At 37.4% G+C, this 16,808-nt stretch overlaps 1 protein-coding gene across 2 annotated transcripts in view; it reads left to right on the forward strand.

Moving 5' to 3' along the window:
- Eif2b3 (eukaryotic translation initiation factor 2B subunit gamma) overlaps window positions 1–16,808 on the forward strand; it is a 115,430-nt gene that overhangs the window by 36,484 nt on the left and 62,138 nt on the right. For both annotated transcript variants that reach the window (XM_020183327.2, XM_020183326.2), the window contains exon 5: window positions 6,175–6,286. In XM_020183327.2, the coding sequence (XP_020038916.1) occupies window positions 6,175–6,286 (112 nt within the window). The remainder of the gene's footprint in view (window positions 1–6,174; window positions 6,287–16,808) is intronic.

Consider the following 16,808-nt stretch of genomic DNA (forward strand, 5'->3'; position numbering starts at 1 on the left):
CATTTAAAAAAAAATCTTGAATTTTTCAGGTTGTTTATTTGAATTGCCTCTTAGCTGCTATTGTATGTCAGAACAGCCAGCAATTTAGGTTTCTTATATATTGTTTAATAATCTGGGTCCTTTAGGTTCAAGTTTCCCAAATGGTGTCCTCATTGACTTTCAGGAGAATGGCTAGGGGCTGTTTGCTTCAGGAGCCACTTTTCTCCCCTTTACTGACTGCTTTTCTTCAAAAGATTTGTGGGAGATGTGAATACTGCTACAGGTCTTTTTCTCCAAAATGTTCTCCAATATTCTTTCTTATACCAACACATACACTCTAAATCTAGTTTAACCTTCAAGTTATTTTCTTAGAGAGGCCTTCTCTGAACTTCTAATATAAAATTATGTCATTTTTCCAAATAATACAAAAATTATATATTATATATATATATATATATAATATATATATTTTGCTTACATGTAGCAACCTGCACTCTTGCTCGCTCCCTCTCCCTCTCCCTTCCTCTCCTTCCCCCCCCCACCTTCCTCCTCTCCCTTTCTCACTTTCCCCCTCTCTCACTCTTATTCACTCTATTTTGACAGTACTGGGGTTTGAACTCTGGGCTTCATGCTTGCAAGGCAGGTGCTCTACCACTTGAGCTACACCCCCAGCCCAAGTCCATTCTCTTATATACTGTTTCCTTTATTATACTACACGATCCATGAGGGCAGGGAAAATATCTGGTGTTTTTTTGTTTTGTTTTATCCCCAATACCTGATCCAGTTTTAGCCTATGGTGAACAATCAGTAGATACTATTGAGTGACCTGAGTATGAAGGTGGCTTATTGTACCCATGTAAATGAAGGTGGACCTCAATCCAAGCTATTCAAAATCCTAAAGATATGAATCTGAGCTCTAGTTGGACTCATGAATAGGTGTTATAAGAGACGATGAGTTTAGGGTTGGCAGAGTGGCTTTAGTTGTAAAATGCCTGCCTAGCAAGCCTGAAGCCCTGAGTTCAAACCCTAGAACTACCAAAAAATATATATATATATGTATATAGAGAGAGATGTTAGCAATGGATCGAGCAGACTAGCATTACATTTTCTATTAATGTATGTTTAGAAGTGGTTTCAACATTTTTTTTGTGTGAGACTGAGGTTCAAACTCAGGGCTTCACACTTGCAAAGCATGAATCTGCCTGAGCCACACCTCCAGTCCATTTTGGATATAGGGTTTTACAAACTGTTTGCCCAGGCTGACCTCAAACCAAGATCCTCCCAGTTTCAGCCTCCCAAGTAACTAGAATTGTAGGGATGAGCTACCAGTGCCTGGCTGTTCCAACATTTTTAATTTGACAAATAATAACTAATGTAATAAGCATACTTATGGGGTACAATGTGATGTTTTGATCTATGAATACATTCTAGATTTATTAAAGCTGATTGACCTATTTATCACCTTCCCACCAATTTATCATTTTTTTGCTGTGAAAATGATAAAAATCTATCTATATATGTATATATTTTTGGTGGTACTGGGATTTAAACTCAGGGCCTTGCACTTGATAGGCGAGTGCTCTACTTGAGCCACATTCCCGGGCCCTGTTTTCAGATAGGGTCTTGTAGAGGGGGTACAGCTGAAGGACAGAGCATTTGAGTGCAGACAGGATCTTGTGCTTTTTGCCAGGCCAGCCATGGACCTCAGTCCTTCTGCCTTATGCCTCCTGCATAGCTAGGATTACCAATGTATACCACCACGCCTGGCATGTTTGTTGAGATGGGGTCTTACTAACTTTCTGCCCAGGCTGGCCTCAAACAGTGATCCTCCCAGATTTCTGCTTCCAAGTTGCTAAGATTATAGAAGTGAGCCACCACACCCAACCTTTTTTTTTTTTGGTGGGGGGAGCTTGTTAGCAGTTACTGTCCCACTTGAGTCACATTGGGCCACATCCCTATCCCTTTAGTTTTTCTTTTTTTGAGATATTGTCTCACTGTGTAGCCTAGCTGACCTCCAACTCACAGTCCTGCCTCAGCCTCCACATCTTGGGAGTTCAGGCATGTGCCACCACACCTGATTGCAATTTCAAAATATGCAATACGTTATTATTAACTGTAGTCACGATGCAGCACCATTGTTCTACTATTCCACTGTTAATACTACTTGGAGTAAACAAGTCAAAAGATCAGTCTAATACAATTACTAAGCATATATTATGCTAAGCCCTGAACTAGGCACGAAGACTAAATAAGTAAAGCAAAGCAAAACAGACCCCACAATATCCTTTCTCTCAGAGACAAGTGTTTTTTGATACACTATGCAGTCTTGGGGCATTTTGAGAAACGTGAAACCTGGTAAAGAAAATTGGATTAGAGACTGTGATCTTGAGAGAACTTATGAAAGTCTTATATTTGTAAATTTTTGCATTCACAAAATTCAAATGGTAGAGAAAATACATTTAAGGAGAATACCAAAGATGCTGTATATACATAAATATATCTTAAATTTATAATGATCTGTAAAAATATTTAAAGATTTCCTTCTTTTTCAGTTTCAGTGAAAAGATAGTATATTTTAATTTATTACAGGTAATCTGTTTACTAAAGGACTTTTTATGTACATTCTCTGTGCAAATGTTAAATTCTATTATGATTTTATGTCATAGATAATTATTGACTCTTATCTCTGTAGTCTCATTTTGTCTCTTAGAATATTTGAAATAAAAATAAGTTCTGAGAAACTTCTATTATAAGCCATTCCAGTTCTTTATAATATTTCGCAAATTTCTCTCCAGTTCTCAAAGGTATATAGCCTAGGTCCACACGAGAATCAGTACATACTAGTGTGCTTCAAAACCAGCAGTGAAAGTTCACATGCTGTTAACTCTCAATCAGCTTAGCTCACTCTGACCTGACAGATGTCCCCAAGCAGTTCTAAACCTGTATTTCTTTCACTTTGTCTTCCTTTGTTTCTCTCAAAATTGTACTGCAAAAGAAATCTATTCCTGCTTGGACTTCTGCTGTTCTATTTCGTCCTCTCAATCCCCATTCCCTATCCCACTCCCTTGTTTTGTTTGTTTATTCATTTATTTATTGACAGTTCCTAGCCAGATTTGAATTTAAGGCACTTTACCACCTCAGCCACACCCCTAGCTCTTTTTGATTTGGTTTGATTTTGGTTTTGATTTGGTACTGGGGTTTGAATTCAGGGGCTCATGCTTACTAGGCATGTGCTTGAGCCTCTTCGCCAGCCCTTTTTTGTGTTGAATATTTTCAATATAGGGTCTCATGAACTATTTCCCTGGGCTGGCTTCAAACAGTGATCCCCCTGATCTCTGCCTCCCAAGTAGCTAGGATTGAAGGGATGAGCCGCTGGCGCCTGAGCTTATTTGACTTTTTTTTTTTTTTTTTGTGGTACTGGGGCTTGAACTCAGGGCCTTCACCTTGAGCCACTGCACCAGCCCTATTTTTGTGAAGGGTTTTCTGAGGTAGGGTCTCATGAACTATTTCCCTGGGCTGGCTTCAAATCATGATCCTCTTGATCTCTGCCTCATGAGTAGCTAGGATTACAGGTATGAGCCACCAGTACCCAGCCTGATTTGATTATTTTTGATATAGGGTCTCACTTTATGCTCATGCTAGCCTGGACCACAGTCCTCCTATTTGTGCTTCCCCTGTAGCTTGAATAATAGGCATTTGCCACTACACCTAGCCATTGGTTGAGATAGGGTATCGTGAAATTTTTGCCCAGGCTGGCCTTGAACCACAATCCTCCCTGTCTCTGCCCCCTAAATAGTAAGATTACAGTTTAAGCCATCATTCCTCACCGTCTTGATTTTTTTGCTTGTTTTCTGTGTATTTATCACTAATTTAAACTCAGCTCAGTTGTGTCAATTTTCTCTTACATTGTATCACATTAGGTGTTCCTTTAATTTTCAAATTCTTTTTTCTTTTTTACAGTATTGGGATTTTGAATTCAGGGTTTTATGCTTGTTAGGTAAGTGCTGTACCACTTGAATCATACATCTAGTCCCAATTTCAAATTCCTGAAGGTACCTCTCCTGAGTTAGTTTATCTGCTATAGAACTATTGTTTTGAGGCCAGGCTTGGGCTTCATTCTGAGTTCAAGACAAGCCTGGGCTACATAGTGAGACCTTTCCTTTTAAAAAAAAAAAAAAGTGGACAAATTCATCTCTACAGATAACATTCTTCGTTGAACTACAATTTTAATTTCTCCTCTGTAAAGTGTTAAGATCTTGCTTTGATTGTTGTGGGAGTATATTTTTTTCATTTTTTAACTTAAACATTTTATTTGATATTTTATTTAATAACCAAATGTTTAGTTTATAGTTAACACTATTATAAATTATTTATAAATATTAACTCATTTAATCCTCATAAAAATCTGTAAGATAGCCACTACTGTCCCCATTTTACACATGACACTGAAGAACAGAGAGTAATTTACTTAGACATAAGCTAGCAAGTGACTGAGCTGAGATTCATACCCAGGTGGTTTAGCTTCAGAAGCTTTGTTCTTAATCATATGCTGTGCTGCCTCTATGTAAACATACTTTTGTAAGATATAGACACTGTATAGATGTTAGTGGCTCATAGTAAGTGTCCAACATTGTACAAGACAAGAAATATAAAACAATTATAAGCCTACCTTTGAAGAGTTTGTAATCCAGTTGGGGGGGAAATATAACACAGAAAATATCAATGTTATGGCAGCCTATAAGGTCACTGTCTGCCAGAGAACTCTCTATACCTAGTCTGCACTTTTTTTTTTTTTTTGCAGTACTGGGGCTTGAACTCAGGGCCTACATCTTGAGCCACTCCAGCAGCCCTTTTGTGTGATGGGTTTTTTTGAGATAGGGTCTCATGAACTATTTGTCTGGGCTGACTTTGAACCACGATCCTCCTGATCTCTGCCTCCTAAGAATTCAGGCATGAGCAACCAGCACTCGACTGCACTTCTTTTTTGAATGCCCCATATATAGCATAAAATCTAGTACATAGTAAACAGTAATTAATGTTGACTGAATATGGATGACCTTAAATAATAATATTCCCACTTGCACAATAAACAAACCAAGTTTATTATGACCTAAGTTATTGTTTGTAAAGAGAGAATTCCTTGCTTTGGGTTTGTAAGTCATCTACTTAAGTGACTAAATGGTATCTTGACTGCCTTCTTTCCTCCCTCCTCCTCCTCAAGGCTGGGGATCAAACCCAGAACTTCATGCATGCTAGACAAGTGCTATACCACTGAATCATACCTCCAGCCCCCTTAACTTCTAATTTTTTTATTTGTAATTTTTTTTTTTTTGAGATAGGGTTTTGTTAAGTAGTCCAGGCTACTGCCAACTTGCAATCTTCCTGCCTTCCGCCTTCTGAATGCTTAGGATTATACACCACCATACCCAGTTCTTTTTACTTTATTTTTATTTATTCATTGATTGATTGATTGATTGATTACCATGCCAGAACTTGAACTGAGGCTCTTGCATATGGTAGGCAAGCACTGTACCACTTGAATTATGCCCCGGCCCTTTTGTTTTTATTTTGTTTTTGAGACAGGGTTTCACCACTACCTTTGCCCAGGCTGGTCTCAAACCTGTGATCCTCCTGCCTCTGGCTCCAGAGTAGCTGCGATTACAGGCATGCACCATCACGTCTGGCTTCAGCTCTTTTAACTTTTGAAGTAGTTTCATGTTTATGGAATGTTTATAAGAACAGTACAGAGAATTTATATATCCTTTATCCACATTCCCCAAATTTTAATATTTGCTCCATTACTTTCTCTGTCTTTATAAAATATAGTTCCATATACATAATGCACAGACAATATATTATATATAAAATTATATATTTTTTGGAATTATTTGAAAATAAGTTGAGACTGATTCCCCTTTGCCTTTAAATGCATAAATAGAAAATTACATTGGTACAGTACTTTATATACCTTATTCTAACTGTACTAGTTAATATAATAATATCCTTTAAAGCAACACAAAAAAATTGTTCATGTTTTAAACAGTGTGGTATATGTTACATGATACTCATTATACTCCCATCTTGGTCCTCTGTTTGATTCCAGGAGCAATAGTGAGGAGGTACTCTGTCCCCTAACTTAGTCATGCAAGTGGGGCAAATGGCTTTATTTGATTTTCTTTCTTTTGTATGATTCAGTGGAGCAGCGTGACTTCATTGGAGTGGACAGCACAGGAAAGAGGCTGCTCTTTATGGCTAATGAAGCAGACTTGGATGAAGAGCTGATCATTAAGGGATCCATCCTGCAGAAGTAAGCCCTAGGGATTCTCTTCTTGGCAGTTCTCCTTGTCTTAAAACAAAATAAAACCACCCACCATGGGAAAGGGAATTAAAACTAGATTATACTGTGTGAAATCGACAAAAGTATGTGAATGTTTTTCCCATGAAACAAGATGAAGGCTTTTCTTCACTGCATGAGCTTAGTTTTCCCTTTGTCTTTTCTTGCCAAGGTAGCACCAAATCCTGCCTAGGAGTAGAACAAAATAGTTGTGAGGAAAACAGGACTATCTTTCTAGCAATGTTGTAGAACTTCCTTTAAAAAAAAAAAAATGTGCTAAAATTTACCATCTTAACAATTTTTAAGTGAATAGCTCAGTAGTGGTAAATATATTCACATTATTAGGAAACGGATCTCCTGACCTTTTTTCATCTTGCAAATATGAAACTACCACTAAACAACAATTCATCATTCCCTCCTCCCCATAAGACACTGGCAACCACAATTCTGTTTCTGTTAATTTGCTATGTTAGATACCTTATATAAGTGGAATTATACTTTTTCTTCTTGTGATTGATTTATTTCACTTAGTATAATTTCCTTAAGATTCATCTTGTTGTAACATACAACAGAATTTCCTATTTAATGCTGAATGATAATCCATTGTAGGTATATATCACATTTTGCTTATCTGTTCATCCATTGGTAGACACCTGGGTTCATCCCACCTTTTGACTGTTATGTGTAGTGCTACTGTGAACATACATATGCAGATATCTCTTCAACATCTTGCTTTCAATTCCTTTAGATGCATACCCAGAAGTGGGATTGCCGAATTATATAGTAGTTCTATTTTCTGTTTTTTGAGAAATTTCCATACTGTTTTCCATAATAGTTGTACAGTTTTACATTCTGACCAACAGCACATAAGGATTCCAGTTTCTCCACTTCCTTGCCAATATTTGCTGTTTTCTTCTTTTTGAAAGTAACCTTTTTAATAGATGTGTAGTACTGTCTCATTGAGAACCTCCCTTTAATACAAAGGCTCTACAGTCATGTTTTCTTCTGTTAGCATTACTGACTGCTTACCCAGCATGGATTTTCCATCAAAAGCCACCATCCTTAGAAATTTCTGCCTGATGCAAGTACTTAAGAATACTAAGTGAATGTTTGAAGCCTGGGTAAAATGAATTGGAGAGGAGAAAATTGGAAAAAGAAATATCCTACTTTTTGCCTCTGCTATCCAGGTTGACAGAGATAGGAGACATATTTTAGAGTATATAGTTTTGGAGAAGGAAGGAGGAAAGGAAGAGAGGAAGGGAGGGAGGAATTTCCTTATAACTATAGAACAACTCATTAAAACATAAACTTAGAGCCAGGTACCCGTGGCTTACATCTGTAATCCTAGCTACTTGGGCAGCTGACATCGGGAAGATCAAGGTTTGAGCCCAGCCTGGGGAAATAGTTCATAAGTCCCCATCTCCAAAAATAACCAGAGCAAAATGGACTGGAGATGTAACTCATGTGGTAGAGCACCTGCTTTGCAAGCCTGAGGTACTGAATTCAAACTCCATCCCACCCAAAAAAAAAAAAACCAAAAAAAAACCCAAATAAATAAAACCTTAAATTTAATAAATAAGAGTTCAGTGATCAGGTGATAAAATAACAACAACATGGGATAAGAGAGGATATGATAGAACTAAAAAACAGATCAAGCACCAAATTACTTAATTATGAAATTAATCAGAAAATTTAAAAATAGCAAAGAACAGAATAAACACTACTGAAAATGAAATGGCAAATCAAAAATGATTCAATCTAATTAAGGTGTCTGAAATAGAGAACTGAACATGTGACTCAAATGTATATTTGAAGATATGAGGACATCTTGGTAAAGTAAGTTCATTTATTTAAAGAGTTTAATATAAAGATAGAAGAACTAGATGATTCCTGAAACCCCACTAAAACAACAACAAAGGGATTTCAGAAAGGTATAAATCCTGAAGACTAAAGAAAGGAAAGAGACAATAATAACAATTTGGAAGGACAGGTTAGCATACCTGAGACAGCTGAATGCTAAGCCAATAATGAAAAAAAGCTGAGATTCAAACCAATATGCACTATAGAACTCTTTTTTTTTTTTTTTCACCTTGAGTCACTCCACCAGCACTTTTTTGTGATGGGTTTTTTTTGAGATAAGGATCTCACAAATTATTTGCCTAGAGTTGATTTCAAATTCTAATCCTCTTATCTTTGCCTCCTGAGCAGCTAGGATTACAGATGTAAGCCACTGGCACCTGGCTATAAGACTCTTAAAAGAGTGAAGACTCAGTAGCACCAAGTGTATCTAGAAGTGAAGCTAAAAACAGGATTACTTCAGAATTTGTCCAAAAAGTAGTTAGATCCTCAAATTTCCTTCCCCATACCTCACAACTTTAGCAAGAAACTGGAGACTTACTTTCTGAACATGATCCAGAGGATCTTTGGACTGGGGTAGCAGGAATAGATGATGTTGGAGGCACCAGGTAAAAAATGGGAAGTAAGTGAATGAATATATGTTCTGAGGTCCTCAGTCAGCTTCCTGCTCCAACATGTGTTCTAAGTGTTGGCAGCCAGGCCTGCATCCATCAAGCAAGGATATTAGGAGAGTCTTCTCTGTGGTATGAGATAAACCAAAGGGGAAAGACCTAAAGATATAAACATAAGGGACTGCCCCAAGGATAACCCACCTCCTAGATCAGCCATTCCTTGAATTCAAATTTGATAAGCTCCAACACATGTTCAGTTCTTCCAATCAAATGTTTATTGTACTACTCTTAAATTGGACAGCAAACCAAGGATTACCAGATCTGGAAGCCAGAATAAATAAACAGAAAATAAACAACAACAGTAAAATCAGCTTGAAGGAAACAAAGTATACAGAGAGAAGAAAATTTCAAATAAGGGAGCATTTGTATCTTCAGGAAGATTTATTTATTCAACAAATATTTGAGCATCTATCTGTATGTCACTGTTCAAGGAGGGAGAGAAATAGCAGTGAACAAATACAAAATCCTTACCCTCATTGAAAGATGAGAGAATATTGCATTCATAAACTACAAAGCAAAATGCTGTATTTAAAAAGGAGCATTTACAGGCCAAGTGCTGGTGGCTCACACCTGTTATCCTAGCTACTCAAGAGGCAGAGATCAGGAGGATCATGGTTTGAAGCCAGCCCCAGGGAAATAGTTCACAAGACCCTATCTTGAAAATACCTAACCCAAAACAGGGCTGGCTGAGTAATTCAAGTGATAGAGTGCCTACCTAGCAATGAGGCCCTGAGTTCAAACCCCAATACCTTTAAAAAAAAAAAAAAAAAAAAAAGAGCACTTACAGAATAAAAAGTGCTAAAACTTAAATGAAAAACTCAATAAAAAAAGTTGGAAGAAAGTTTTTGGCAAATAAAGAAAACACAAAAATTGATGGAAAATAGAGAAAAAAAATTAAAGGAGTAGCCAGAGAGGTCAAAGACAGGTCACAGAAATGAAAGGAGGAAGAAATCATCAATTAAATGATATTTTAAAAATTTCTCAGAATGAAAGGAGTTGGGTTTCTAGACTGAAAGGAAACTGAATGTCCAGCAGAATGGATAGAAAAAACATACCAAGACTGTCACTGAATTTTTTGTTTTGTTTCATTCTGATTTTTGAGGTAAGTTCTTACTATGTAAGCTAGGCTGGCATTGAACTCTCAATCTTTGCCTCAGCCTCCTAAGTGCTGGGATTACAGATATCCACTACCACATCCAGCAACATTGTGAAATTTTATAACTCTGATAACAAAATTCCTACAAGCTCCTAGAGAGGAAGGGTATATCATACACAAAGGTATTACAATAACTTAACAGTAACACTGGAAATTTTAAGAAAAAAATAGAGGAGACAATTGAAAAAAATCTTAAATCTATATTTAGTCAAACTGTCAGTCAAGAATGAGACTACAAGGGCTGGTGAGTAGTTCAAGTGGTAGAGCACCTACTTAGCAAGCATGAGGCCCTGAGTTCAAACCCCAGTACTGAAAAAAAAAAAAAATTAACAATGAGACTACAGTCAAGCATCAGTGTCTCACGCCTCTAATCCTAGCTACTTGGGAAGCTAAGATCAGGAGGATCATGGTTCAAGGCCAGCCCAGGCAAATGGTTCATGAGACCCCCATCTCCAAAATAACCACAGCAAAATGGACTAGAGGTTTGACTCAAGCAGTAGAGTACCTGCTTTGCAAGCGTGAAGCCCTGAGTTCAAACTCCAGTCCCACCAAAAAAAAAAAAAATGAAACCAGATTAAGAACTTTTCAGACATTTTCTTCCTCCCTTCTTTCCTCCCTCCCAATCTAGCTTTGAATTCACAATGCTCCTGCCTCAGCCTCCCAGGTGCTAGGATTACAGGCATGTACCATCATGCCCAGTAAGATCATTATATTTCCTCTGATCAGAATACTTGATGTGTCTCAACATTTTGAAAGGAGTTTTGTGCATTTAGTGGTTAATTTGGAATTGAATTATTGATAAGTGCCTTAGAAAACTAGGAAACAACAAGACAATTATTAACACCAAGGCAAACAACCAAAATGCAGGGGAAAATTAATCATTGGTTACTGAATGGCTCAGCTATAACTAACCAATGTTTGTATATTCATAATCAATCACTAACTCGATCCAAGCAAAGTAATGATAATAATTACTTTGGAATGGGGAGGGGTTAGTGTATTAGAAGCATGAGGGGATAAAAGACAGGCAAATCTTCCTCTTCTAGAGTAGCTAATACCTGGAGCTGATACCATAATAACTTAAGCATTGATTATTGAATTAACCAAAATAATGAAACCAGTTATTGTGAAGATAGAATGTACAGGAAGTATGGTTGTATATGGTAGGATTGGTGATAAAAGAAAATGAAATCCTATCTTCTCCAGTGGGAAATCAACAAGTGATTCTTGAAGTGAAAAAAAAAAAAAAAAGAAATGTCAATATAAGTATGTTGGTAGTGAATATAAATTCTAAGTGGATCTGCTAAAAGAATTAAAAGTGGGTGCTTCTGGGAAATAGAAAATAGCTAGGAGCAGGAGTAGGCAACAGAACATTTTTATCATAAACATTAGGAAATTATTTGGTTCTTTATGTGCATAGATAACTTCAATTTTATTGACTGATTAGCAGTACTGGGGTTTTGAATTCAGGGCCTCGCACTTGCTAGGCAGGCACTGTGCTGCTTGACCCACGCCCCCAAACTGTTTTACTTTCATTATTTTTGAGGTAGGATCTCAAATATTTGCCTAGGGACTGCTTCAGGCTGAGATCTTCCTACCTATGGCCTCCCAAGCTAGGATGGACAGGTATATGCCACCATGCTTGAGATAGGGTCTCACTAACTTTTTTTTGGCCTGAACTTGTTCAAAGTACGGTGTATACATATATGGAATTATCACAATGATAATGTTCTATTAATGTATGCTAATAAAAAATGAGTAGACCTAAAAATATAGTAATACCAACTTTTAAATATTTTGTTCTTATTCTGTCTTCTTAAATAAGAGATCTTCTAGGAAGTAGTATTTTTTTTTGTTTTGGGGACAGTCTCTCACTATATAGCCCAGCCTGGCCTCAAACTTACAATCCTTCTGCCTTAGCCTCCTGAGTACCAGGATTATAGGTGTGCTACCTCGCTGACATTTTAATTCCCAGTGTAGAGACTTAGCTTGACCTGACTATAGACATCTTGAGATGTAATCATCATGATTGTCCCTAAGTAACCCTGGTCTGTTTCCAAGCATACTATGAATAAGAGAGGGAAAAAACGTTAGAATGGTATTGTGGAGCTTTACAGCCTGAACCCTGGCACCATTTACACCTTGAATGTGTCTGATATTACCTCTAGATAAAACAGGTACTTCTGGCTTGATTGAAGTCATTTTTGTCCTGACAATTATGTAAGTCATCTCTTTCTGACCCAAATATTGAGGATCTACCTTTTTTTGCTGCTGCCCAACACACATTTAGTTAGATATAGAGGTCCTCTAGTAAATTGTATTGTGCAATCCTGGATCTGTGTGCCCTTTTCTTCACTCTCACAGCACCTTGTGACTGAAGTCAGGCTTACTGAGGCATCATTTTTGTTTGTTTGGCTTTTTTGGTGAGGGGGGGATTATTGTTTGAGTGGTACTGGGGTTTGAACTCAGGACCTCACGCTTGTTAGGCAGATGCTCTATGACTTGAGCTACTCTACCAGCCCACGGCATCATTTACAGCTACTAAAATTTGCTGTTAGTAGCATATAGTTCTGTGTAGTTACAAAAAGTAGGTGTGAATACATCACGTGTCTGTGGTTCCCAATTCCCACGGGTGGTGTACTGTCATGCTAAGTCACATTTCACCTTTAGAAACTCATTAAATTTTTTTAGTTGAATATTTCTTACCCTTTTGTATTATAGCCCCATCTTCTTCCATGCTGTGCAATGAAATGAGTCAGAATTTATGTCTCATCTCTCCTTGAATATCCTTATATTTCTTGCTACCTGGTTGCCCCATGAGTTCAAGAAAAGTTGTGATTCTGTAAATTACTCACTTTTTTCTTGATAGGGTAGAATTCTCTTTCTTGCTTTTTATATCCTATATGGAAGGCAGAAATTCTAAGATTTTTTTTTATGTGTAACAACTTTGAGATTTAACTCACACACATAACCCCATCCACTTAAAATAAAAATAAAAATAAAACAGCCCATCTACTTAAAGTGAACAATTTGCTAGTAATGAGTTTACAGAGCTGGGTAGTCAACACTATAATCAATTTTTAAAACATTTTTATGAACCAGTACTCATTGTCACTCCGTTTCCCCTATCTTAGGCAATCACTGAAGTACTTTCTGAATCTGTAGATTTGCCTATTTTGGACATTTCATATAATTGTAATCATATAGTGTGTGACCTTTTATGACTGCTTTCATGTGGCATAATGTTTTAAAGGTTTATCCATATAGCATGTATCAATATTCATTCCTTTTTATTGTTTAATATTATTCCATTTTTTGGATATGTCACATTTGAGTTATCCAGTGAATTGGTATTGGCACTTGATTTTACATCATCTTTTTTTCCTACCAGTGAATCACTTAGGATTTTATTATCCAGAATTTTGAAAAATACCCCCAAAATCCTAAAGTACAATTCTTTCCTGAGACAACTTCTATACATATTAGAGAAATAGTAATGACAGTAGAAAAAAATAAACACGTATCATTTATTTGTTGGATTGAATTAGGAGACAAAAAAAACCTATATAAATATTTCAGACTGCTAAACTTTTTAAAAACCCTAGTTCTCAAGCTGGTGGAATGGCTGAGGTGGTAGAGTGCCTGCATAGCTACTCAGGAGGCAGAGATCAGGAGGATCATAGTTTGAAGCTAGCCCAGGCAGGCTTAAAATAGTTTGTGAGACCTTATCTTGAAAAAACTCTTCACAAAAATGGGCTGGTGGAATTGCTCAAGGTGTAGGCCCTGAGTTCAAACCCCAGTACTGCAAATAAATAAATTAATTAAAAGAGTTGTCAAATTTTAATGTAAAAAGCCAAGTAGTAAATATTTTAGGCTTTATTGGGCACATAGCTTCTGTTGTATTTATTCAACTCTACTGTTATGGTACAAAAGCATTCATTAGCATATAATACAGTACTATTTGTAAAGTTTTATTAGTTTCTAAATTTATTCCAAAACTAATAAAATTTTATTTATAAAAACAGGCAGCAAGGCCATCTAAATGACAGGCTATAGTTTGCCATCCCACTGAAATTGTTTTTTCTATGATGAGACTGAGTGTGTAGCTCAGTGGTTCAGCATGCGCAAAACTCTGGGTTCAAGGCCAGGTGTGGTGGTACGTACCTGTAATACCAGCTATTGGGAGGCAGATTGGGAGGATCTCAGTTTGAGGACAGCCTGGACAAAAAGTTAGCAAGATCCTATCTCAGCCAACAAGCAGGGCCTGATGGTGTGCACCTATGATACCATCTACATGAGGAGCACAGACCAGAAGATCGAAGTCCAGGCCAGTTCAGGGCAAAAATGTCAGAAACTATCCAAAAAAATATTTGTGGCTCAATGGTATAGCACCTGCCTAGCAAACACAAGGCCCTAAGTTCAAATCCTAGTACCAGAAAACCAAAAGACCCTGGTTTCAATCCCCAGAAATCCTCCCTACACCCCCCCGCCAAAAAAAATTATGGTGCCACCTTCTTTACATAGCTTGTTTCTTACAGTGGTCAGTATATGGGTGATTGGATCTCACATTCTTCCCATAAAAAAAGAAGTGAGGGGCTGGGTGTTGTAACTCATGTCTGTAATACTAGCATTCTGGAGGCTTAGGCAGAAAGATCTCTAGTTTGAGGCTAGCCTGGGATACACAGTGAGTTCAAGGCCAGCCTAAGATATATAGTGAGACCCTGCCTCAAAAAAAACAAACAAGAGCTCACCAACCTCTATGGTAAGAGCACCTGCCTAGCAAGTGTGATGCCCTGAGTTCAAAACCAGTACCACAAAAAAAAAAAAAAAAAAAACAGGGCCAGACATGATGGCTTATAACTGTAATCCTAGCCACTCAAGAGCCTAGGCAAACAGAAGACCCTATCTCAAAAGCTGAGTGTGCCGGGCATTGGTGGCTCACTCCTGTAATTCTAGCTACTCGGGAAAGCCAGACCAGGCAAATAGTTTGCAAGACCCAATCTCAAAAAAACCTATCACAAAAATGAGCTGGTGGAGTGGCTCAAGTTGTAGGTCCTGAGTTCAAACCCCAGTACTGCAAAACAAAAAACAAACATACAAAAAAAAGTAAGGAAAAGGAGCCAGGCATGATGGTACACGGCTGTTATCCCTGCTATTCTGGAGGGAGAGGCAGGAGGATCACAAATTTGAAGCTGGCCTGGGCAAAGATAATGAAATTCTGGTCTCAAAAAAAAGCCAAGTGCGGTGGCACACACCTGTGGTCCCAGCTAGTCGAGGTAGAAGTAAGATTGTGGTTTAAAGCCAGCATAAGCAAAGTTAGCTCAAAACCCAAACTGAAAAACAAGTTAAACTAATGGTAAACTAAAAACAAACTAAAAGCACAAGGCATTGAGTGTAAACCCCAGTACTGCACACAAAAAAAGGGTGGGGTGTAATTGGGGCTACAGCTCAAGTGGTAGAACCCTTGCCTAGCAAGTGTGAGGGCCTGGTTTCAATCCCAAGAGAAAGAGAGAGAATCCCAGAGAGAGAGAGAATGAGAATATGAATGAATGAGACCGAATATAAACTATTTGTTTGATTTCAAAGACATTGCTCATTGTTCATTGTTTTGTTTACATGTACTTGGTCCAGAAAAGTGAAATAGGATAAGATACCTGATGGAGAAGATGGCCTGCTCAAAGCCTGTGGTCCCGGTACAGAGGCATTCTCCCCAGCAAGTTTACTCATCAGGCAGTACTGGTAGCTGTATTCCAAGGGGCCCAGATTCTGTGACCTCATTAATTTGGACAAAGCACAACACTTTTCTCACATGTCTAACTGGCACATTTCTAACTTGTATAGGCATTATGTGTAGTGGAAAAGAATATTGCTGATAGAAATTGGAAATGGAAAATCCAAGTCCAGAGAATTAAGAATTTAGTTTGAGACAAACCAACTGTGTGACCTTGAGCAAATCACTGTTTCTCTAAGCCTCAGTTTCTCCATCTGAAATTGGCTTAGTTGTACATTAAAGACACTCTTCCTCTAGACTGTTTTATTTCTGACAGACATATGTTTTTAATAGTTCATAAGTAAAAGGTATTTGTGCCAAATACTTAATAAGAAAATCATGAAACTTCTCCAGTGTTAATGTTGTTTTCTTTTGAATTCCAGTTTAAGTTTTTTGTTTTTAGTTTTTTGGCTTTTTTACTAGAAGGGTAATGAAATTTTTAAAACAAAGCTTCTAATGGTTATCTTAAAATGGAATAAAATGCTTACAAGTTCATCTTAGAAGGTTTAGACATTTGTATTGGGGAGACAAGGACTTCAGTAGAGACCTCAAAAATCATGGCCAGATTTCTATTTCTGGGACTGTAGATGATGAGAAATGGTTTAAACTCTTGATCATTATCTCATTGGTGTGGAAAGTCTTGAAATACTCTTCATGTAAATTAATATCCTCATTGATACTAGCCAGCACTAATTTCTAAGGTACTTCTCTAATTTGCAGTTTGGGGTAAGGAAAGCTAGGATCGCAAAACTTTCCCAAGGTTTCCCAAAGTTTGTCTCATCCAATGTAGGTACTAAGACTTTTTTTCTTACTCTTTTATATTTTTACTCTCACTTCTATAAAGTGATATGACTATAAGAGAACCCCCATGTCAATATCTTTTATCGTTATCTTTGGGGTTGGCTACAGACTGCAGAGAGAAATTTTCTAATATTCTGCTTTGATGGATAAAAGCGATGCTGCCAATTCCTGATCATTTCAGGTCTTTAGTAGTACAAATCAGGTTGTTCCTAGCTTTCCTAATCTAAGATTCAGCTTTTT

The sequence above is a fragment of the Castor canadensis genome, chromosome 7 (genome assembly GCF_047511655.1).
Source record: "Castor canadensis chromosome 7, mCasCan1.hap1v2, whole genome shotgun sequence".
NCBI lineage: Eukaryota > Metazoa > Chordata > Mammalia > Rodentia > Castoridae > Castor > Castor canadensis.